At 39.5% G+C, this 26,235-nt stretch overlaps 1 protein-coding gene across 3 annotated transcripts in view; it reads right to left on the bottom strand.

The window, feature by feature from the left end:
• Nucleotides 1-1,572: 1,572 nt before the first annotated feature.
• The window catches only part of LOC130906390 (voltage-gated potassium channel subunit beta-2), a 71,783-nt gene continuing 47,120 nt past the window's right edge, over nt 1,573-26,235 (bottom strand). For all 3 annotated transcript variants that reach the window (XM_057820693.1, XM_057820691.1, XM_057820690.1), the window contains 13 exons: nt 21,906-21,949; nt 21,789-21,826; nt 21,572-21,651; nt 18,424-18,468; nt 17,972-18,016; nt 13,579-13,622; nt 9,696-9,782; nt 7,990-8,075; nt 7,780-7,900; nt 7,488-7,582; nt 7,228-7,348; nt 5,050-5,138; nt 1,573-2,337 (listed from right to left, as the gene is read on the bottom strand). In XM_057820693.1, coding sequence (XP_057676676.1) covers nt 2,248-2,337; nt 5,050-5,138; nt 7,228-7,348; nt 7,488-7,582; nt 7,780-7,900; nt 7,990-8,075; nt 9,696-9,782; nt 13,579-13,622; nt 17,972-18,016; nt 18,424-18,468; nt 21,572-21,651; nt 21,789-21,826; nt 21,906-21,949 — 985 coding nt within the window. In that variant the 3' untranslated portion in view covers nt 1,573-2,247. The remainder of the gene's footprint in view (nt 2,338-5,049; nt 5,139-7,227; nt 7,349-7,487; nt 7,583-7,779; nt 7,901-7,989; nt 8,076-9,695; nt 9,783-13,578; nt 13,623-17,971; nt 18,017-18,423; nt 18,469-21,571; nt 21,652-21,788; nt 21,827-21,905; nt 21,950-26,235) is intronic.

Raw genomic sequence — 26,235 nt, forward strand, 5'->3', positions numbered from 1 at the left:
CGCATGCGTAATACTTGAATGGTCTCAATGGACAAAGGCAGTCTGAACGGGCACGCCAAAAAAACAGGTATGACAAAAAATCGGATTCGTGCATTAAGACCTGTAGTATGAACGTAGCCTTATTTGCCCCACTGTAAATGCTCTAATCCGTTCTAAGCCCCACAAATTTCAGACATAAATCTTTTATAATGCATGAAAAGGCATCAAAACATGTAATGAATACATGTTACAATTATATTATTGCACAGTAAACGTAAAATCAGAGTTGTGCATAATGTAATATGTAAAGCTGTCGAAACATGAGGTGCGAATGAAGACGCTGGGATACTCACATACAATGGAGGTTAGCCAATTGGATGCCAGGAATGCAAGGCAATAGCCAATGGCAGAGCAGCTATATGTATGTTGCGTTCAGTGAACTCTGGGACCTGCAAGTACCAGCCATCCTGTATTTTTCCCTTCCATATCCTGAAATTTCTTTTGAAACAAGCGGCAATATTTTCCCATTGAGACGTGCCTAACCCGTGGCGCAATGTCTGTGGGAGCTGTCCTGTCAACTGATGGTGGAGTCTATGGTAACATTATTTTGAAGTAATGCTACTCTTACTTGAGTAAAATTGTTAGCTATGTACTTTACCCATCTCTGTTCAGGACACAGTCTTATTGCAGGCCCTGTGTAGCATTGCTTCCATTAAAGAAAGACACAAAAACAAGAGGGACCTTTTAAATCATGTAATGTGCTTTCCCTATAGACGTAGCAACAGACACGTTACATTCAGCATGAATTGTTGCCCCTCATCCCTCTTTCTCTTTGTTGCAAGACAGTAAAATAGAAGTAATGCAGGCAAAGTTTACATTTTCATAGTTTGGATTGAATAGTTCATGTACACTGGACGCAACACTCAGTCAGACTGTACATGGTCACAGAGTAACGGGGCGATTCCTTCATGATTCCTACTGTAAATGAACCTCTCAGCCTTGCTGCCAAACAGACAGGCCTATATACACGTTACGTGCCAACCTAAACAAATCAAAACACAAGTGGTTATTTTCATGGGAAACGACAAAAGGAACACAGCCCCTAACTCTACGTAGAAGTCGTCATAGAAAACTAAAAGAAAAACCATGAAAAGAAGAGTATTCAATGCTCAGAAACATGAAAACAAAAACAGAATTTCCCAGAGAGATGATTGAAGAAGCTATAAAAGGCTTCCATGTAAAAAAACAAACAAACAAACAAACAGCATACATTTGCTAAATCTCACCCCGTGTTACCAAGACTTTTACAATTGATTTTCTACATCTAATTCAAACATCACACGTGGAGCTTCAGATGATCTTTTACCGTAAAAGTCAGGGTTTCAAGGCTATTGCAAATCTACATCCGCCGATAAAAGCCATGCCGTATTTGACAACCTTGTTGGGGCTTTTCTCTCTTAAAGGGACATGCGCACAGTTGAGGAACAGAAGAGTCAAAAAAGACACTGCCAAGAAACTAGCAAGGTTGGAAAACGTACGTGTTCCTTCGAAATAATGCATGAAGATACTTATGATAATCCATAGACTTCAATCTTTCAGCTACTTTTTGAAATGCATTCATTTTCATTAAGAGCAGGAGTTCCCAGCCAAACTTTGTAAACTATAATCTCATGTTTTTAGTGCATTTTTTCATACCTCTGAGTAATCTGCCTATTTCTAAAAAGCATGTGATGTCATCTTTTTTATTTTAACCACTCAAGTGATCCGCTGTGCCCACCTTGGTAAAGCAGTGAACGTTCGCCTGACCAGTTGCATGCACACTAATGTAAATGTTGGGCACGGCACATGAGAACTAAGCTCCGCCCTTCTTGCTCCTGCTTCTTTTGTCGTCAGGACAACAGATCAGATAGTACGGAGGCCATAAATGCCCACCAACAGCAAACTCACCACTAAAACAGTCTTTTCATGGTGTCGTTGACTTTCCTTTTTGCATCAAAAGTCCACGTTTAGCCTTTGAGCTCCTCTACTGGAGACGTAATTATCCTGTCAGTGACTATTAGAATGACCAGTTTTTGTTCTGATTAACAACTGCAAGTTTTTTTTTTTACCCATACATGATACAATGTACTGCGCACAATGGTTTATGCGCTCATTCTGGAAGCTTAATGTTGCTGAGGACATGCAAGTTGTTGAGTATACAGCAGAGAAAAAGCAAAGTCTTTTTGTCTTCTTGCTCGTTCTTCTTCCTCTTGCTCGGACGGCGGATGTTCAAGCTCGAGACTCCTTCTTTGAGTGTGGCTTGTTTCCCAGCACGGCGTCCATCTCTGTGACTGTTTGTGGGGTCATTTGGGATAAAATCTGCAAAGATATCATGTGATTATAGTTGAGACGTCACATTGGTGAAACTGGTAGAGCTATTGTTAGCATCGCTGGCAAAAAAAAAAAAAAAAAAAAAAGTAAAATCAAAATCTAATACGTAGAATAAAGAGGAAAAATGTAAAGCCTAGCGTAGCCCAAAAGTCTGGCTTAGTAAAACTACTCATAGAAGTACATTGTTCTCAAAAAGTTACTCAAGTAAGTGTAATGGCGTAAATGTAATGGGTTACTACTAGCCATGTGCTAGTTATGAGATTCCGATGGTATGATATAGGGCTGCGGCAATCGATTATTTTAGTAGTCGATTCATCGATGAACAAGGTAGTTCGAATAATCGAGTAATCGGATAAGGAACATAAACAGTTAAAATACCTGAGCTGAGCCTCAAAAGGTACACAAAAATAAATGGGGATCTAAGTACAACAAAATACAAATTGGGCTAACTTACATAGCAAAAGTCTGCTAGCGTAATAGCTATAATTTTTTTTTTTTTTTTTTTGCAATGCGCTTAACAAATGGTTCAAACACGTATTCCCACAAAAACGAATGCATTTAAAAAACTTTCGCTCTAACAAAAACTTAGTTTATGTTGGTCTTTACAGGGATTCAGCCATGTGAAATTAGTTATGCCATATTCATCGTTGCCATGAGAGCGCAGTGTATCCACTCTAAATCAATAAAACTAAATGCAAACTCTTATAAAACAAACAATTAAACGAATACTCAAAGCAGCAAAATTTAATTTGAATATTTTTTCTAATCGAATTACTCGAGTTACCGTAATTTACGGACTATAAGCCTCTACTTTTTTTCTTCATTTTGAATCCTGCGGCTTATAGTCCAGTGCGGCTTATTTGTTGATTTATTTGGGTTAAAAGGTAACATTTTATTCGACAGCGTCGTCAAAAGACAGTCAGAATTATGATGTGATACTATCATGGGCCTTACTGAATGCTTATGACAAATCATGTCATTAAGTGTCATTCGGCAAATTATGTCACTAACTCCATTTATGTCCAGCTCGGATGTTTTACATCTATTCAAAAGTGAGATAATTTGCCGAATAACACTAAATGACATCTGTTATAAGCATTCATTCATGCTCATGACAGTGACATGTCATAATTATGATTGTCTAATGACAGTCTTATGGTGCCACTGTCAAATAAAGTGTTGCCAAATGCCATAACTAGCAATTAATGAAATAACTGGAACAGTAACTGAAGAAATGATGTGCACAGAACATTAACTTTGATTGTTATGTACATCTGTAGTGCTGAAATGCATTCTAGGAGGCATGTTGGACAACAACAGTGTTGACAGCAGGTGGCAGCAGAGGTTTACTGTCTCCCCTAATGGAGCAGTGATGGCCAAATGAAGTTTCTTGAAGCAATGAAGCTTTGCAGCCAATTGGTTCAAAGCTTCATGGTGGTTCATATGGTCTTATGACAGTCGTATGATGCTGCTGTCAAGTAAAGTGTTAATGGTTAATATCTTTTGGTGTAAATATCCCATAATACGGTGACGACAGCTGCGGCTTATAGTCTAGTGCGGCTTATCTATGAACAAAAGTCGTTTTCGTGTCAAATTTGGTGGGTGGCGGCTTATAGTCAGGTGGGCCTTATAGTGTGAAAATCACGGTGATTGATTAATCTTTGCTAGTTTTATGATAACCTTAAGCCAAAATATCGCGGCTTCACGGGATCACGGTATTGCAATTACAGCTCTAAAATCTATTACTTTGTGATATCTGAGTAAAAACAAAAACAAAAAACTAAACTTTTTTCCTTTAAACAGGATTTTTATTTCTCAAAACTTATTAGCAAATTGGAACTTAAGTAAAATGCTAAGTTAAAATAAGTTTTAAAAAGATAGCAAAATATTCTAAATAAAATTCTAATAAATGCAATCCTTCAGGTGAGCCTAAACCCACAGCCATAGGTCAACGTTATTACCATCAGAATAAAAATGATTGGATTATTTTCCATAAAAGCACGTGCGTATGACTCGTACCATGTTTACATCATACACACACTCTTTCGTTGCCAGAGAGAAAAAAACACCATGTTTTACCACCTCTAGACACACTAAACATGCTAGAGTTAACTCTCGTAGCTGGTGGGAAACGTTCACGTCAGTGTTTACTGACCTTTAATTTTGTATAAATGCGAACTCATATTGGAGGTATTGTCTCCTGGGCAGCCACCCTCCACAAACATGTTTTACATGTCGGTTGGTAATCCTCCTCTAAGCTGTGTCCCTCTGTAACTTTTCTATAGCCGAAGTATTCCCATATCAACGATTTTGTTTTCTTCGATGGGGGGAAAAAGTTCAGGAGTTTCACCTCCTCCAGCCATCGTGGCATAGCACAGCTGACTTACTGACCGAGCCACAACCGGTGGGGGAGGTTTGAGCCTTGCAGCTGCAAGCGAGGGATTTCTCCATGCATTTTTGGGACATAAGAATAGCTAATACTGTAGGGACGGAATGACGGAAAACTTGCGGTTTTGAAACCTTGACGTTTTCATACCACGATATACCTTGAAACTCGTCATCGGCACGTGTCTAGTTACTCCTCTCCTACTGCCGGCACGTGTCTAGTTACTCCTCTCCTACTGCTTATTTTTATTAGTATGACCGTGAGTCAGCATTTCAATGTCTTTGATGAATGTAGAAGTTAAAAACTGCATTTACCCGCAGTGCACCGAGGTTCTCCAAGAGCTGGTCTGTATTTGAAACCCCCAACAGCACCGAGCTGACTCCTTCACTGCGAAGACACCATGCTGTGGGGACAAACAAAGGAAATGTGATTTCTTATGATCTTATTGGTCGCCTCATTAAGTAATAACTTGGAATTATATGTCCACACGTCAACATGAGTGAGGAGAGACATTCTTCTAATTTCTCAAATATTCAGGTGTATCTTATCTTATTCTCTACAGTCCCTGACAAAAGTCTTGTCGCTTATCCATTTTGTAGAAACAATTGCTAATAACCTGACTTTTAATTATTAAGTTGTTTTCAGAAATGGCTCTTATGAAAGCCAAGACCCTCCCAAATGATGTTGAATGTACAAAAAATATATTTGTTTCACTGAAAAAAGATTTACCATTTAAAGGAGACATAAAGGTCGAATTTTGGCAAGACAAAAGTTTTGTCGCCTATAGAAAGTAGTGTCAAAAGTGAACAAAAAATGTACTTCAAATAGAAAAATACATTTTATAACATAAGCGAATTAAGTAGTGGTGCTGTGAGATCCAAATTTAATATTTTGTAAGACTTCCATGGGCTTGAAGGACTGCATCCATGCGGTTCGGCAAGGATTCATACAATTTATTGATGAAGTCATCAGGAACATCAAAGAAAGCAGTCTTGCATGCCTTCATCAACATTCTTGGGTTTCGTCTTCCATGCTTCCTCTTTCATCCTACCCCAGACATGCTCAATGATGTTCATGTCTGGTGACTGGGCTGGCCAGTCCTGGAGGATCTTGATCTTCTTTGCCTTGAGGAACTTTGAGGTAGAGATTGAAGTATGCGATGGAGCACCTTCCTACTGCAGAATTTGTCCCTTTCTATGGTTAGAAATAGAGATGTGATCGGGTCCGATCACGTCATTTTCAAAGTATCGGAATCGGCAAAAAAAAATATATATATTTTTTTATATACCCTCGTGAGGAATAAGCGGCATGGAAGATGAATGAATGAATTGTTTTCTAATTGTATTTAACGTTACAGACATAATATGTTACACTTATCCACAGTCTTTAGTTTAGGCTTAAGGTAGGGTTATCAAATTTATCCCAATAACGGCGGTAATTTAAAAAAAAAAAAAAGTATCACGTTAAAATATTTAACGCAATTAATGCATACGCTGCATGACCCACTCACGCATTGTCGCGCTCCATCTGTAATGGCGCCGTTTTGCCTATATTGAGAGCTATAAGGCAGCGTAAAATGAGTAGAGTGAATTTTGGCAGCCTTTGGAGCCTTATTTTAATTGGCTAAAGCCTTACAATCCCTCTCCCTATGATTAGAAATATCATGGGAAGCAATTTGGGGAAGCAAGGTAGCAATTGATCTTTTTCTTACCACCTTATGTTATTTCCCAACGCAGAGAAGATATATCAATTGGTAGCACTACTCACAGTCATGGTTCCACTTCCCATCATGCATTTGGACATGGCTACAGTATCATTTACTGAAAGCTCAACAAATACACTAGATGGCAATATTTAGTCACAATATACAAAGTCACAAGTGTTTCTATCCATGGATCCCTCTCACAGAAAGAATGTTAATAATGTAAATGCCATCTTGAGGATTTATAGTCATAATACACAAATACAGTACTAATGTACTGTATGTTGAATGTATATATATTCGTCCGAGTTTTATTCATTGTTTTCTTAATGCATTGCCAAAATGTATATGATCGGGAAAAATTATCGGAAAGGATTGGAACTGAATCGGGAGCAAAAAAAAGCAATCGGATCGGGAAAGATCGGCAGATACTGAAACGAAAACGATCGGGATCGGATCGGGAGCAAAAAAACATGATCGGAACAACCCTAGTATTAATGGTAAGAAATATTCATCATTGATTAGCAACAGCATAACAATGTTACTGAGAAGAATTCAGAGACTTATTCTACTTTAAAAATGTTGAAATTACATAAAATGCACACATTACTCGTATTTTTAGTTTTAAACATATTGTATGGCTCTCACGGGATTACGTATAAAAAAATGTGGTGTTTATGGCTCTCTCAGCCAGAAAGGTTCCCGACCCCTGCTCTATAGCAACAGATTAGAAAGTGATTTAAAAAAAAAAAAAAAAAAAAAAACATCTGCAGTGTTATATGGGCGGTACCGATGGCCAACTGTGCGGCGGTGCATCCCAGCCTGTCTGCCAGTAGGTGGAGCTCCTTGATTTTAGCTAGCTGCCTGCGCCCCTCCTCACTGTTCACTCGCTCTCTCAGCCACTGGTAGCCCTTAAGCCAAATACAGAAAGAAAGAAAAACAGTGAGGTAAAAGTGCGTCTTTACTGATTTCTCGCTGAAAACACCTCAGTGATTGGGTGGGAAATTACACTTAGGAATCCCAAAGGAGGGCTTCTTAAATCAAACTGACCTTCATTGCTGCTCTGGAGCACTCTGGTACTCCGTCGCTGTACTTGCCAGTGATTAATCCACACGCCAGTGGTGACCAGGTCATTGCGCCGACACCTCAAAAACAGACAGTAACATTTGCTTATTCAACAATTAACTCATGGGCTGCTATTGATGGCGATGGGCGTCCAATTCATTCGATCTGGGAGAGGCTGGTATCGATCATTCGATCGCTGCCAAACTCTCCCAGCTCAAATGATTTGGACGTCTATTGCATTCAATGGTACGGAAACATGATCACTCTAAATTGCTACCGATCTTGTGGTAGAGCTCAGGTAGCTGCACTTCTACTTTATCCCTCTGAAAGTAGTGATACTCTGCCTGCTCGCACACAGGTGGTATCAAATTGAACTGGCGGGCCACTGAGTAGGCTTCCTAATTTAGGAAAAATGAGAAAAAATAAGATGTTTACCAATCTGTGTGGATGAACTGCGGGGAAATAACAAGCTCTGATTAGTGCTCACCATGATTTCCATAGCACTCCAGCGTGAGGTGCCCCAGTACATGGCCATGCCCTGGTTTATAACAAACGTCATGGCCCGCACGATCTCTGCAAAGAACCATTTCAAATGTAAATTGAAAACCTGTTACTTTAAAGGGAACCTTGAACTTAAAAGACTTGTAGGCTCTAATAAGCTACAATTATTTTCTTTTACTAAAATATTATATTAGAAACACATAAAATATTACCATTGATTTAAAAATCTTTAATATTTAGTAGATGTTTTGACCTACGGAAGGCGCCATGTTTTATGCACGCAATGGACGCTTGGGGTGATTACGTAGTTTGACACCGTCACTAAACGAACACTACCGGTGTTCTGCAATTCCTTGTACGCGGCGAGACGTCCAACACATGCGCACATCGGTTAAAAGCGCGAGTAGTTACTATTTGTGTTTTTATAGTCTTTTATGAGCTTTTCATTGCCTCAAAATACGTTTTGCATGTGTTTCCCTCTCATACTTTTAAGCATTGTGTTTTCTTTTGGTAGCTTTAAAGCAGATCTGTTGACAACATACCGTATTGGCCCGAATATAAGACGGCCCTGATTGCAAGACGACCCCCTATTTTTCAAGACTCAAGTTTGAAAAAAGACTTTTTGAACACCAAATTAATTTTATACAGAAAATAATTACAGTACATCTGAAACAAATGATTATAACAATATATTTTAGAGAAAAAGCATGTTATTTTGCCTCATTCAAATCTTAAATTCTGAACATTTAAATAAGTAAACTAAAGTGCAATCACATTCGTAAATGAATGGCTTCTGGTTTTTGAAATGTAAGTAAACCAATCTATTGTAATAAAACAACAAAATTGCAATGACTGCATTAACCATCAAAGTGAAGTCTAACTGTAACTGTAGTCTTGAAACAAATCTGAATAAGGAAAAACATTGCAATAAAATAAAGCAAACTGGTTAAACTTGAGAGTAGCTGAGATCTGTCATGACAGAACATCGCTTCAATGATATCTGGCGCCATCTAGCATCATGAATGGGTATAACATCTAGACCGCGAATATAAGACGAACCTCACTTTTTCAGTCTTATTTCAATGCAAAAAACACTGTGTTATATTGGGGCCAATACGGTAAGTCACATATTTAAACCACCCTTATTTGATATTACTACGTTCAAGTATTTTCTTAAGGCATCTTTAGTATGTTCTGTCTGTTTGCATCTAAACAAAACAAGCTAAAAGCGCACTTTAGTACTTTGGGTATCAAATTCGCCTCTTCTAGATGTTACGCTGGTGTAGCACATTTTGGTAGAACATGGATTTTGTCCTACTCTCGTCTCGTCTCATCCCGTTTTTCCTGTTCATTTCGCTTTTGCTGCTCGTTTTGTGAAATATCGACAGTGCTGTCGTACTCATTAATGTTCCTCTCGGGTTCAAATTGAAAGTTCTGAACAATTGACATGTTTATGTTGCTAGAGTCATACTCTGGAACCACGGCAGCATAACCCAGTGATGTCCCGCCTGCGACGTCAACACCAATGGCGACCTAAAACTAATTTGACAAAATGTATAAAAACGAAAACATCAAGAGGAGTTTAATATCTAATTATTTTAACTCATAATAACGTTTAAGAACTACAAGTCTTTCTATTCATGGCTCCCTTTAAAACTTCTTTGATAGCAAACGTGATCTTAAGCATGTCACCTTCCATGGGACTGTTGACATCGTTTCTGTTGGCAAAGACAATGTCTACATAATCCAGTTGAAGTCTTGATAAGGATCCTCTTAATCCTGCCAAAGAAGAGACCATAAAATATGGAAGAAAGTGATGCAATATGACGTAATGTTAAGCTATGAAAATACCCCAAAAAGCAATTCTGTATCAAGTGATATAATGCCATACCATACAACAGGGATGGGAACCTTTGGGTAGCTCACAATACGATTTACGATCAGGCTCACGATAACGATTATCTCACGCTATGGTGATACAACAATTATCGATACCAGTGTTAGGAAATCTTTCATCAAGTACAAAACAAGCTATTTTCATCCTTATGCTGTGAATTGGAATGAGTTCATCACTCGTAGACGTCCAATCTATTTGAACTAGGAGGGTGTTCATTCGCTGCCACCTTCCCACTTTAAATGGATTGAACGTCTACGGCCTTCTCTGGCAGCCGATGCCAGGCAATGAGTTCATTTTAGAGCATTTCACGTCATTTCCTAATGGTTTTCGGTCACTTCCTGCTCATATTTGGGTCGTTTAACGTCACTACCTGCTGATTTTGGGGCATTTACAGGTCACTTCTTGTTAATTTTGGGCTACTGAAAAGGTTTGGTTTTGGATTTTGAGGCTTTTCTAGGTCATTTTCTGTTGATTTTTGGGAATTTATGGCTCACTACCTGATGATTTTGGCTCACCGAATACGAAAATGTCCCTAAATGAATAGGAAGTAGGGCTGAAAGATATTGGAAAAACTGAAATTGCGATTTTTGGGGGGTTTGCGATAATTTTAATTTCATATATATATATTAAATATTTTATATTTAATATATATTGCGATATTAAAATTAGAAGAATTTTCACCAGACTTGAATAGCTGAAAATAAGGTGACTTGGACTTGGGTACAAAAATATGAGATCGGGACATCCCTAGTATTCATATACTACTGAATAATCCAGGTTAAGAGGGTTCATCTGTGAATGATGAAGATTAGTGTACAGTGGGGCAAATAAGTTTTTAGTCAACCAGCAATTGTGCAAGTTCTCCAACTTGAAAAGATTAGAGAGGCCTGTAATTGTCAACATGGATACACCTCAACCATGAGAGACAGAATATGGGAAAAAACAGAAAATCACATTGTTTGATTTTTTAAAGAATTTATTTCCAAATTAGAATGGAAAATAAGTATTTGGTCACGTCCAAACAAGCAAGATTTCTGGCTGTCAAAGAGGTCTAACTTCTTCTAACGAGGTCTAACAAGGCTCCACTCATTACCTGTATTAATGGCACCTGTTTTAACTCATTATCGGTATAAAAGACACTTGTCCACATCCTCAGTCAGTCACACTCCAAACTCCACTATGGCCAAGACCAAAGAGCTGTCGAAGGACACCAGAGACAAAATTGTAGACCTGCACCAGGCTGGGAAGACTGAATCCGCAATAGGTAAAACGCTTGGTGTAAAGAAATCAAATGTTGGAGCAATTATTAGAAAATGGAAGACATACAAGACCTCTGATAATCTGGGGATCCATGCAAGATCTCACCCCGTGGCGTCAAAATGATAACAAGAACGGTGAGCAAAAATCCCAGAACCACACGGGGGGACTAGTGAATAACCTACAGAGAGCTGGGACCACAGTAACAAAGGCTACTATCAGTAACACAATGCGCCGCCAGGGACTCAAATCCTGCACTGCCAGACGTGTCCCCCTGCTGAAGAAAGTACACGTCCAGGCCCGTCTGCGGTTGGCTAGAGAGAGCATTTGGATGATCCAGAAGAGGACTGGGAGAATGTGTTATGGTCAGATGAAACCAAAATAGAACTTTTCGGTAGAAACACAGGTTCTCGTGTTTGGAGGAGAAAGAATACTGAATTGCATACGAAGAACACCATACCCACTGTGAAGCATGGGTGTGGAAACATCATGCTTTGGGGCTGTTTTTCTGCAAAGGGATCAGGACGACTGATCTGTGTAAAGGAAAGAATGAATGGGGCCATGTATCGAGAGATTTTGAGTGAAAATCTCCTTCCATCAGCAAGGGCATTGAAGATGAGACGTGGCTGGGTCTTTCAGCATGACAATGATTCCAAACACACAGCCAGGGCAACAAAGGAGTGGCTTCGTAAGAAGCATTTCAAGATCCTGGAGTGGCCTAGCCAGTCTCCAGATCTCAACCCCATAGAAAAATCTGTGGAGGGAGTTGAAGGTCTGTGTTGCCCAACGACAGCCCCAAAACTTCGCTGCTCTAGAGGAGATCTGCATGGAGGAATGGGCCAAAATACCAGCAACAATTTGTGAAAAGCTTGTGAAGAGTTACAGAAAACTTTTAGCCTCCGTTATCGCCAACAAAGGGTACAAAACAAAGTATTGAGATGAACTTTTGGTATTGACCAAATACTTATTTTCCACCATGATTTGCAAATAAATTCTTTTAAAATCAAACAATGTGATTTTCTGTTTTTTTTTTCCACATTCTGTCTCTCGTGGTTGAGGTTAATCCATGTTGGCAATTACAGGCCTCCCTAATATTTTCAAGTGGGAGAAGTTGCACAATTAATGGTTGACTAAATACCTATTTGCCCCACTGTATATGAAAGGGATCCAGGAAGCCATTTAACTCCACAATTGCTGCTTTGATGAAGTAGACAAAGGTTTACATTGAAAAAAATACAAAAACAATCGCACGTCCTGCGATGGGACTATTGCGCATCCGCACATTGAGATGGCGATGTTCAAACGATATATTGTGCTGGCCTAATAGGAAGTGACCTGTAAATCCCCTAAAATTAACATGAAGTGACCTATAAATGCCCCCAAAACCAGGAAGACCGGCTGTGAATGTGCACCCTAGCGCCGTCAATGGGCTAACACAGACGCTATTCGAGTGGACGATTGTGGTAGCAACTTGTTGACTCCTATTTTTGTTGTTGTCTCCGAACAGTGAGACCTTTTTAAAATGATATCGATTCTCGGTAGGAGCATATCGACATCAGCACTTGGATATATTTTCATACAACACCATTGTTTTACCCCGCTTGTTTAGTTCCTCTTTGCCTTACTGAAAACTACAATCACTAAATTGACCACGCTTATGTAAATACTTCTTTATATTAGCATTATTTGGTTGAGTTGTTTGGAGATGGTACTATGGTTGCACATCTCGTAAGGACACATGTGCAATTTGCGTGACAGTTGCCAAGTTATTTAAAAAAACAAATGACAAATGTCAGCCTCATGATGATGCTTGAAGTCCTATTTGAACTAAGCCATGCGACTCATGAACAGGACATGAATCAAAGCAAACTTCTGAGCCAGAAACAATTTTTAACAATACCGTAGCATGCCGCGAGGTCGGAAACAAATCTGTTTTTAGAAGGGATATGTCAACTTAAACTCCGTCTGTTATGTATTCCTTTCAAATGTCACGGTTCATCCTGCGTTCTGACCTCGTGTGTGTCATCATTTTTGCCCGCATTTTAGTGACGCGCCCGAAGCGGACTAAAAGCCCAAGTATGAGTGCTGTCCCAGCATGCCGTGCAAACGTTAAAAGCTGCAAAAACTTGACCTGTTACGTAATGACCTCAAATCAAAAGGCTCACGACAATGACGCCCATTCAAATCCTTATTTAATTGGAGGGCCCGAGGCCACGCTACGCGGTGCGCTAAACAAACAAAAGTAGCCTTCTTTCGGATTAGGTTGTGCGGGAAGAGACGATTAAGCGGCTGAAAAAACAATGATCCCGAGGTGGATTTTCCATGGGAGCTTCATCGTATTCTTTTTTACCCTCGGCTGACCCTGAGTGGTGAATTCCTACCAGATAGTGTCATACAAAAAGCAATGGGTTGATGCTTTACCTTCAATGATGTGCTTTCTGGAGAGCCCTCTCTCAGTCTCTGCTCTATGAATTGAAAATAGCACACTGATTATTTGAACTTTAGCACAGATAATTAGGAAACGTACAGATTTGAATCGCATATTAGCCCTTTCGTGAACCGTAGCCAGGGTAGCTGGGGTTACCACCTTTCAGAAATAGAAATAAGGGACGCCCCCCTCATGCCCAAAGCCTTACGGGCCAAAAAAAGGGGCATCCCCAAAACTCCTAAAATGCATAGAAATGTATCTATTTTTAGATGAGAAAACTATTGTGCACTATGTGGGCATGGCAGTTTCCTTGCAGCAGATTGTTTTTTTTTTCTGCAGGTTAGTGAAAACGAAGTTGTGAACATCGTAATTAACACTTGTGTTGTCGGCACTGAATCCGGTCACGTGATCCACTGACTAGCCAAATTTCTTAAGGGAATGTTCCAGAAGAGCTACAATTCCAGCAGCCGACTGATCTGCATTCTCTATGAAGTCCAGCATTTTGTTGGTGAGACCAGACTCTGGACTGAAGTACTGGACAGCAACGGGAAACATCTTCCTGCTCAATTTATTCGAGGCATTGGTCTGTATGGAGAATAGGGTGGGTGACGTTAAGATCTTGAGCACATCACCCACTGCCTTTGGACCCAGGACTTGTTTCAACAGTGCCTCTTGCTTTGCTCTCCCCAAAGTCATTTTCTTCACCATTTTGGCATCACATAAAAATAATAGGGCTGTCAAAATTATCGCGTTAACGGGCTTTAATTAATTTTTTAAATTAATCACGTTAAAATATTTGACGCAATTAACGCACTAGGCCCGCTCAGACAGATTTAAATGTCAGTACAGTGAAAGGCCAACTTGTTAATTGTGTTTTATGGAGTTTTTCCGCCCTCTGCTGGCGCTTGGGTGTGACTTGCATATGTTATTTGGCGTAATGTCGCCCTCTGCTGGCGATTCAGTGCAGCTGATTATTTGGGTTTCGGAGCGCTTTTCTGACGTGATTATACGTCGACGCGAACTCACACTAATAGACAGTGCTATTCAGACCAGCTAACGTCCGCATCCAGTATTCAGTGGCAGTTCTCATAGCCCCATCACACTGTTTGTGTCTAATACATGCATCGCTTGTGAGTTATATTCCTCCTTTGTTTATATTCATGAGCATTAGATAGTTATTGATGATGTGTATTTTAATTTGTTCACATATATGGTGAAATGCAGTTACATTGTTAGATGCTTGTGAGCTAATTGGCTAGTGCGACACGTGTGTGTACATTTTAATGTTATTTTGTGATTTATGCAAGTTATTGACACATTGCCTTGTTATTTTCAGTTTTACAAAAATACAAGAAACGTGCTCCTGTCAAAAAGAGAAGACTTCAGTAAAGCCCATGCAACTTTGCCACACCGTCTGATTTCTTTTTGGAACTTATGTTCGCTATCTGTCAATTTGTGTACTCACACACATTGAGGACAGAATAGGGCTACTAGTTTATTTTTTGATTGACAATTTTACAAATTTTATTAAAACGAAAACATTAAGAGGCGTTTTAATATAACATTTCTATAACTTGTACTAATATTCATCTTTTAAGAACTACAAGTCTTTCTATCATGGATCACTTTCACAGAATGTTAATAATGTTAATGCCATCTTGTTGATTTATTGTTATAATAAACAAATACAGTCCTTATGTACCGTATGTTGAATGTATATATCCATCTTGTCTTATCTTTCCATTCCAACAATAATTTACAGAAAAATATGGCATATTTGAGAGATGGTTTGAATTGCGATTAATTGCGATTAATTACGATTAATTAATTTTTAAGCTGTAATTAACTCGATTAAAAATTTTAATCGTTTGACAGCCCTAAAAAATAATAATAATAATTAGAGATGTCCTGATCGATCGGCATCCCGATCGATCGGGTCCGATCACGTCATTTTCAAAGTATCGGAATCGGCAAAAAAATATCGGACATGCCTTTTTTTTTTATACATATATATATATGTATATATTTTAAATAAATCGTTTTCTAATTGTATTTAACGTTACAGACATAATATGTTACACTCATCCAGAGTCTTTAGTTTAGGCTTAAGATAGGGTTATCAAATTTATCCTGATAACGGCGGTAATTAATTTTTTAAAAAATGTATCACGTTAAAATATTCAATGCAATTAATGCATGCGCTGCACGACCCACTCACGCATTGTTGCGCACAATCTGTAATGGCGCCGTTTTACCTATATAGAGAGCTAAAAGGCAGCGTAAAATGAGTAGAGTGAATTTTGGCAGCCTTAGGAGCCTTTTTTTAATTGGCTAAAGCCTTACAATCCCTCTCCTTACGATTAGAAATATCATGGGAAGCAATGTGGGGAAGCAAGGTAGCAATTGATCTTTTTCTTAACACCCTATGTTATTTCCCAACGCAGAGAAGATATATCAATTGGTAGCACTACGCACAGTCATGGTTGCTAAAGGTGTATTTACATCCACCCGTCATGCATTTGGGCATGGCCACAGTATCATTTACTGAAAGCTCAACAAATACACTAGATGGCAATATTTAGTCACAATATACAAAGTCACAAGTCTTTCTATCCGTGGATCCCTCTTACAGAAAGAATGTTAATAATGTAAATGCCATCTTGAGGATTTATTGTCATAATAAACAAATACAGTACTTATGTACTGTATGTTGAATGTATATATTCGTCCGAGTTTTATTCATTTTTTTCTTAATGCATTGCCAAAATGTATATGATCGGGAAAAATTATCGGGAATGATTGGAATTTAATCGGGAGCACAAAAAAAAAAAAGCAATCGGATCGGGAAATATTGGGATCGGCAGATACTCAAACTAAAACGATCGGGATCGGATCGGGAGCAAAAAAACAGGATCGGAACAACCCTAATAATGATACATTCTGATTGAGCCTGTGTCCACAGTCAGCACTATTGTAGCTCTGGCTGGCTACGTTTTACTGTGTGGTATACCTGTGTCACCTCAGCTGCAGTAATTTAGAGGGTAGGAGTGGGATTATGGCAAATTCACTATTAATCAATCAATAGATAGTATATATTTGCAGGAGGACTATTTATTCAGTGTACATTTGCTGTTAATCTATTAGGAATAATTCCAAATGAGGAGCATTAGTTAGCGTGACAAAATAAGATGTTCTTTATGGGTACATAAATTCATTCCATATTGATTGATAATAAATGCATGTTTCAAAAAAAAAAAAAAAATCAACATTCCTGAAAATAATCAACCATAGTAGCAACTGAAAAAGCCGCCTATCAATTCAAGATGTATGAAGGTAAATATAAATATAGCCTATATGTTATCCATATACAATAGCATAATAACATACCAAATCAAGCTCAGGGGATGTTTCAGGTACAAAAGATTGTGACAAAGGCTCTTCTGGGATCTTATATTCCGTTTGTGGAGGTCCCCTGCAGCATGCTGTTTTACACCTCCGTGAGACACTGCAAAAACTTTCCTGCCTGCCTTGCAGTTCGCTTCCCACTCCAGTCTATTTTTTTTGGAGACAATTCCCTATTTTAGGATGAGGTGGGGTGTCCTGAGCTTCTGCTGTTGAAGAAAACATCTTAGTTTTGAAAACGCGCGGGGTGGTGCACTGAGCAGAGCGAGCGAGGTAACTAGGCAACGAACCAGGAAGTGGAGCGCAGTGCAGGGCAGACAGCAGCGGGCAGGCACATAACTATCTTGCTGTCTTTAATATCTCCGGCCCTTTTTGTTCATTATTGTTGGCTCAATGGTCACTCATAAGCGCAGGTGTGTGTTTGTGTGTGACAGACGTTCATGGGCTGGGCGCACCGCTGGCCGCCACTCCCCGCCGCCGGGGCAGAACACCGAAGCTGCTGGTCGCGCGGGGTCGCCCCATGAGATGATGGGACAATTGTGAAATATGGAATGGAACGCAACTTTTAATTCCCAATTACAGAACGATTCCGTATTTCAAGGGACGGGTGGCAAGCCTAGTAGCCACCATAGTGGACATCTATTCAAAAGGCTCATTCACTGCAGGCCCAGGTCACAGAGTATGTGTTGTGGTAGTTTTAAAAGCCCTTCCCAGTTAAAATGGATTGGACGTTTGCTGCTGTCAATAGCCGCCAAAGAGTCAAGCCATGTGAGAAATTCATGTGGGCAATACTAATATTATTAAAATTGGATGTCAAATGGGGAAATTCACAAAATATTGCTTTGTGCCACAATTGGCCCCTCTGCCGCAAGTTCGAGAACACTTTACTATATGAATGTAATAGAAACATTTTAGGAAAAAAAAATCTTGATTCGTACATGAAAGGGTTAATACTGTGCTGTAAAATAAAATTTAAATACTTACTGGCCTCCCCAGTAGATCTTTGTAGTGATTACAAAACTTGAGCGTCTAGAAGAATATAAAAAAATTATTGAATCCTTTGCTTTGAAGGAAATATTTACCATATGCCTACAACATTTAAAAAGTGATTTTTTTTTCAATATTTAGATCAATGCAAGTCTCATGTAGTAATTATATAAAACAATGTGCAGTAGTTCCACTCAGGTTGTCTGTTTCTGAGCAAGTTTTCCCTTCCATGTCTCCTGTAGAGCTATTTTGCTGCCACGTGTCTGTGATTTTTGAATGCTGATATTTCAGTCATGCTACGGATAATACTGTACATGCAGTGAGATGATTCTTCGATGACCTGAACTTGTAAATCAAGGCACCGCTGTAATGTACTGCTTTGTCGCAAATGACAATGCCACTGAGAATGGATTTCACATGCATTAGTGAGATAAGTAGTAGTAAGTGACCTCCATCCTTTCTTCTTGATAATGTTTCCCAGCGTGATCTCTGCTCTGTGGAGAGACACATTAAGGCTATTTAATTGCATAATAATAATTCATAACATAAACATTTACACACAGACACACCTGACTTGATATATGACTTGGATTATTTTTTATAGGGTGCCATTAGTGTCCCCAGTATGAATGAAGCTGTATTTTCCCTAGAGTTGGACAAATACTCATTCAACCTATTTTTTGTGTACTATCGTTGCTGTCTATTATAAATTCAAGGGTGCAGGCTCCTAAATTCAATTTTTTAAAATTTAATTCACTTCTGGGAAAAGGTTATGGAGTTTTGCTATGTCTCCAGTGTGTTTAATTCAAATTCAATCAATAAAATAACAAATATAACATAGACTTCATAATGATATTGACGGGACACTGGGTGCAGGGCTGATTAATAGGGGGGCTGCATTGTTGGCGTGGCTGTCAAAGCTGAACGAGTGGAATCACAGAGAAAGAGCTTTTTTCGTTGAAAATTCTTTTGAATAAATGCTTAAATCCCTGAATTCTATATAGATATGGATGTAAGACAGTCTCGATTCTTGGTTAAAGCAACAACAACAAAAAACGTGCAGTTAGCATTTATTTACGTAAATATGTTGAAGTACGATGCTTGTCTGTTAGACAATGTGGCGGCAGCCTTACAACAAAGGGCTTTTTACGTTGAAAAGTCTTGTGAGAAAATGAAAAATAAAATAATTACTTGGAATCCTCGAACAAAACACTCTTGAGACAATCCTTCCTGTTTGTATGCGGTATAGCTTTCGTATTTTTTACATACATAAATACAATACATACAAACATAAATCCGGCGTTGGATCGCTGCATGTGTTGCTGCGACCACCTCGAATAACTGAAGCGGATTGTGTGATGGCCCCCTACTTGAAGGCGTGGCGCAGTGAAGGTCGAATCTGACCCGTCAATATCATTATGAAGTCTATGAATATACAGTGGGGCAAATAAGTATTTAGTCAACCACCAATTGTGCAAGTTCTCCTACTTGATAAGATTAGCGAGGCCTGTAATTGTCAACATGGGTAAACCTCAACCATGAAAGACAGAATGTGGAAAAAAAAACAACAGAAAATGACATTGTTTGATTTTTAAAGAATTTATTTCCAAATTAGAGTGGAAAACAAATGTTTGGTCACCTACAAACAAGCAAAATTTCTGGCTCTCAAAGAGGTCTAACTTCTTCTAACAAGGCTCCACTCGTGACCTGTAATTAATGGCACCTGTTTTAACTCATTATCGGTATAAAAGACACCTGTCCACAATCTCAGTCAGTCACACTCCAAACTCCACTATGGCCAAGACCAAAGAGGTGTCGAAGGACACCAGAGACAGAATTGTAGACCTGCACCAGGCTGGGAAGACTGAATCTGCAATAGGTAGAACGCTTGGTGTAAAGAAATCAACTGTGGGAGCAATTATTAGAAAATGGAAGACACACAAGACCACTGATAATCTCCCTCGATCTGGGGCTCCATGCAAGATCTCACCCCGTGGTGTCAAAATGATAACAAGAACGGTGAGCAAAAATCCCAGAACCACACGGGAGGATCTAGTGAATGACCTACAGAGAGCTGGGACCACGGTAACAAAGGCTACTATCAGTAACACAATGCGCCGCCAGGGACTCAAATCCTGCACTGCCAGACGTGTCCCCCTGCTGAAGAAAGTACACGTCCAGGCCCGTCTGCGGTTGGCTAGAGAGCATTTGGATGATCCAGACGAGGACTGGGAGAATGTGTTATGGTCAGATGAAACCAAAATAGAACTTTTTGGTAGAAACACAGGTTCTCGTGTTTAGAGGAGAAAGAATACTGAATTGCATCTGAAGAACACCATACCCACCGTGAAGCATGGGGCTGGACACATCATGCTTTGGGGCTGTTTTTCTGCAAAGGGACCAGGACAACTGATCTGTATAAAGGAAAGAATGAATGAGGCCATGTAGAGATTTTGAGTGAAAATCTCCTCCCATCAGCAAGGGCATTGAAGATGAGACGTGGCTGGGTCTTTCAGCATGACAATGATCTCAAACACACAGCCAGGGCAACAAAGCAGTGGCTTTGTAAGAAGCATTTCAAGGTCCTGGAGTGGCCTAGCCAGTCTCCAGATCTCAACCCCATAGAAAATCTGTGGAGGGAGTTGAAAGTCCGTGTTGCCCAACGACAGCCCCAAAACATCACTGCTCTAGAGGAGATCTGCATGGAGGAATGGCCCAAAATACCAGCAACAGTGTGTGGAAAGCTTGTGAAGAGTTACAGAAAACGTTTGGCCTCCGTTATTGCCAGCTAAGGGTACATAACAAAGTATTGAGATGAACTTTTGGTATTGACCAAATATTTGTTTTCCACCATGATTTGCAAATAAATTCTTTAAAAATCAAACAATGTGATTTTCTGATTTTTTTTCCACATTCTGTCTCTCATGGTAATGGTAATTGTCAACTCATGTTGACAATTACAGGCTTCTCTAATATTTTCAAGTGGGAGAACTTGCACAATTAGTGGTTGACTAAATACTTATTTGCCCCACTTTGAGTAGAAAAAAAATCCTAAATAATCATGATTTTATTGTCCTGGATAATCTATCTCATCGTTTTCTGTTTGTCCCCAGTGTCACTGTCCACTCTGTTAAGTTGTTTTGGTGTCCCTTTAAAAAAATATTTATTAATGACATCACTCTCTTGCGATAACATCAAACCAGTGGCAGGAAATTCAACTGTGGTAAGCAATTACTTTTTTTTACCTACTTTAAAAGTCATATTTTGCAGTTTTATGACGTACGTTCAGTGTGGTTGATCATAACGTGTCCACCCTGTTAAAGCTATATATCCAAGAAATTAATTGAATTGAATAATTTCAAAAGGTTTATTCGTAAAATTATAGATTTCTCATCAAGTATCCAAAGTCATGTTAGTTATGATGCTAGCAGAGCTAAGCTGAGGGCTAACTTCAGCACAAAATGTTCCCTCTGTTAGTGTCCACTCTGTTACGTCCAAATGGCACCCTATAAAAAAATGACTCACTTAAATTCAAAGGAAGGCAATTGTTATTTTTCTGCATACAGTAAACAGAGTCTGTCATATATGAGTTCTGACCTTCCTGAGGCGTAAACCTCTGCGGTGTCAAATAGGTTGACTCCGTTCTCATATGCTAAGGTCATCAGGTTTTCTGCCATCTGATGAGAGAAAAGAAAATACCGAGAAAGCAATGGATGTGTAGCAAGCACTCTGCATCTGACCACATGATAAATAATACTCAGTCTGCGGCTATTGATTTATTAATAATCTTGCCCCGCCCTAAAAGGATGCTCACCTCGTCAGATATTTGCGACCCAAACGTCACCCATGTGCCTGATCAAATGGAGAGTCGTGGGTGTTACATTTGACCATACAAAAAAAATCAGACTATTTCTAATGCTTCGAAACTCACCTAAACCGAGGCAGGAAACACGCAGGCCGGATTTTCCGAGGTTCCTACGAGGAGAGAGAAGAAAAGATAAATGGGGATGATCATGATTTCTGCTCTTATGTCTTTTAAAACAAAACTAATGTCACGATATATTTTGTACTATCTTATTCTAGGAAATACTGTAGATCGCGTCCATATTCCCCTTGAAGGAAGTGAAGCAGATCAAATGACTCAACATTATTGCTCCCCCACCAAATTCCACAATTGATCCTACACAAATTACTTGACAGGTTTGTATTGATTTATTGATCAACAGTAATACAGTCAATGCTAATGAGAACAGAGGGAAAAGTCACATCACCATGTATGCCATTATTTTGACATTTTCAAATTGCAAAGACTTTTTCATCAAATCTCATGCATTCAACGCATGTATACTTTAACATTTGCATTCCAGAACCTTGAATGATTTCCAATTTGTTGATAGTGTTGACAATATGCAATTTATTAAAAAAAAAAAAACACATTGCAGGGGTATTGTTTATATGTAATATGAAGAGGTGACTATATATCAGTGTGGTTTTTGGCAACACATTTTTTCATGACGTTGACGAGACAATAATGAGCTAAAAACGTGTTTTGGGAGACTAAAACATAAAGAGCCTGATGCCAGTTTTTGTCTGTCTAGACAAGAACGAGATTAAAATGCACAATAGTTTCCATCACATTTTCAAAATGTTTGACATTTAATGTTCAGCAGTGTTGTTTTCGTCAACGAACAATTTTTTTCATGACGATGACGCCACGATGACGCGCTGAAAACGTTTCTTGGGAGACTAAAACATAACGAGATGGCTGCCAGTTGTCGTCTGACAAAACGAGAACGAGATTAAATTTTGCCATAGTTTCCGTCACAAATTCACAATGTGTGATAATTTCTTATTGTAAGTGTACTGAGCACGCATTTAGCAGTGTTTGGTGGTGTCACTCATGTGACATTCCGCACCTCCCACCGCCCCACACACACACTTACAAGCCTGTCCCCATTCCAGGCTCCTTTTGTGAAACACATTTGTCAGGTGCTGCTTGGTAAGTTTTCTTTTCTTATCTAGGCTTTGCCATGCTGCTTTAACCTTTAAAGGTCTGTGCTGAGTGATCATCACACACTAAACTAACTGGTAGAGTTAGCATTAGCATTTAGCGCGGTGATTCGGTGTCTTCTTAAACTCTTGGAAAACATACAGTTTGTGGCATCCAGGTGAGTGTGTATTATCATCATGGAAATGTTGATGTCCTTGTAGACTTTACAGTTTGTTGGAAACCTTTGGTGTATTTATTCATGGACTAAACTTTTGAACTTTTTAGACAAAAACATTTTGAGAATTGTCGACTACAACTAGACGAAATTTGTTTTTGTCGACTAAAACTACACGAAGACGAACACATTTTGAAATTACTAAAATATAACTAAGACTAATTAGTATTTTCGTCCAAGAGACTAAGACGAAAATTAAAAGGGCTGTCAAAAACAACACTGTGTATGCACATTTTATAACATTTATAACAACAACAAAAAAAACATTGCTCCTGCCACAAATGATCCAAATTTATACAGAAGTAAAAATATGACACAATAAGAAACGATACAATTAGAGTTAGTAGCCCGATATTGTCCAACTCCAAAAATCTGATACCGATATCAAACCGATACCAATATATGCCGTCGTGGACTTAACATCTTCATTATTTTTCAATCATTTATTGGTCATTTAATTTTTGCACCATGAATGCAAATGGTCTGCTCACATAACAAATCCAAAGCATCTTACTTTGGAGACCTCTAATAGTCAATAAGCATAACTGCTCTGCTAAGCTGTGAACAGCCCTTGTACAAAGACAAAGCTTCAACATTCAGTTTGAAGGCAACATGCATATTGGCCCAAAACCGATAATGAAAAACAGATGTTGACATTATCCGATATCATTTTAGAATGATTTTATCGGCTGATCCCTGATAATATTGGACAACTCCTCTTCATTATTTACATTCTCCCCCTTGTTTCCATCTTCCGCAAACACAACATTCACTTCCATTGCTACGCGGATGACACCCAGCTTTACATTTCCTTAGAACCAACCTCTTCCCTTGTACCCGCCTCCCTCACCCTCTGTTTAAGGGACATTAAAGCCTGAGTTATGCTTCTACGTTGCGATGACGGCGAAGCTACTACAGCATCAATGAGCATTCGATAGTTCTGCGGCAAGGGAACGCGTTGTTCTGTCATTCACCGCCAAGCCACTAGAGGGGTGTGGCGTTGTGTTTGTACGGTTTGGGTGGACTCTTGTCGACTTCCTCTAGTTTTCTTCCGGTTACACAATAATGCCAACGGAGATGGAACGCCTGAATGTGGATTTTCAGCTCATCAACATTGAACAACAAATGTTGATCATATTGTAATGTCCGTAACTATGTTCGGGTCCGTTAATAGGCAATCAGACTGGGGAGCGGTGACGTAGCGGGAAGCGAGTGGAAAGAACGGGAGAAAGCGAGAGTTAGCAGTCGTATGTTGCGGCAGCCCGCTATTATTTTGTTATATGTTTATTTTATTGTTTCCACAATAAATTGGGGAAAGCCATCATCGACTCCTCGCCCTCTACCCCCCATCCGTTATCATAAAAGCACCGAGGCACTCTCAGTCAGTGATGACGTATCAAGTGTGTGAACTGTTGTTGAAAATTAAACATCAAAACAACTCTTTTGACACCAAACCTGTGCTTTATTCTTCATATACTTGAAGTGTGAAATCTAAATAAGTCACAGACTCACAGCAAACATATGTACAAAATAAATGATGAAGTGCACCAACCAAAAATACGACAAAGTGATAAAAAGCTGGCAGTTTTTGGCCGACTGTGTCACCGTTTCGGGTGGCCATTCGCTTCTGAACACACACATGCATGTCTCGGTGGTTCTTCCATTTTTTTATGCAATCTTTATAATGTCTTGACGAGACATTGTAGAAGTCTGTTTGGTCCATTTTTGCGTCTAGCAAAGCAATGTTTTAAAATGGCGGTGATTTCGCGCTGAAGCGGAAACAACAGTCTGAGTGGACCAATCACAGTCCATTTGCGCCACCTCACCACGCGTTGACGAGTCGACCAGTCAGAAAATTGTGGAAATGCACGTCAGGCTACGGCAAAGGCTCGTAAATCGGGTCTGCCTTGGCAGCGTAGGTCTGCCGCAGAAGCAAAACCCAGCCTTAACTCTGTGTTCTCCTCTAACTTCCTCCTCCTCAATAGCTCAATATCAGAAGTCCTCCTTGTAGGCAACAATGGCATGCTCTCTAATGGCAGTAACTTCTCTATTACCATCAACAATGTACCAATTTCTCCCTCTACTCAGATTAAGAGTTTTGGTGTCGTCCTTGACAGCATGCTCTACTTCCACTCCCATATCAGCGACATCACCAGAGCAACCTACATCCAACAAATATTTCTCACCTCCTCTCTTCTCTGACCTGCCATACCGCTTCCACTTTTGTCTGTAGTCTAGTCACTTCCCGCTTGAATACTGTAACTCACTGCTCTTCAGTCTCTCAAATAGGTCTCTCCAGAAACTGCAGCTCCTCCAAAACTTAGCAGCACACCTCATCACTCGGACCCCACCACCCACCACATCACCCCCATCCTCCGTCAACTTCACTGGCTCCCAGTCAGAAAAAGAATCAACTAGAAGATCCTTGTCATTACCTTCAAACCACTCCACGGCCTGGCCCCTCTCTACCTATGCAATCTCCTTTGTATTAACCGTCTCACCCGTTCACTTCCTCCTCTATCCTCCACCTTTCCGTCTCCCGTTTACGTCTCGCCACCTTCGGTTCCAGACCTTTTAGTCACTGTGCCCCCCAACTCTGGATCTCCCTACCCCTCGATCTTAGCAATATATCTAGCATCTCACTTTTCAAATCCAGACTCAAAACACACCTGTTTACGCTTTCTTATCCACCATGATCCTTATCTTGTTTTTATCTTGACCTGTTAAATTTTTATTTACCTTATTTTTCGGACGATAAGTCGCAGTTTTTTTTTTTCATAGTTTGCCTGAGGGTGCGACTTATGCTCTGGAGCGACTTAAGTGTGAAATTATTAACACAGTATTATATTATTTCACATTTTTTTGTGTGTTTTGGAGTGACACTGATGGTTTGGTAAAATTGTTAGCAAGTTCTTTATTCTATAGTTATCTGAATAACTGTTAACTCATCCACTCTCAGCCATTTTCACCGGTGCAACCCCCTTCTTTCCCGGCCGTTTTACTGGATTTTGACTGAATTCTGTTCTATTGCTATAT

Source organism: Corythoichthys intestinalis, chromosome 18 (genome assembly GCF_030265065.1).
Source record: "Corythoichthys intestinalis isolate RoL2023-P3 chromosome 18, ASM3026506v1, whole genome shotgun sequence".
Lineage (NCBI taxonomy): Eukaryota > Metazoa > Chordata > Actinopteri > Syngnathiformes > Syngnathidae > Corythoichthys > Corythoichthys intestinalis.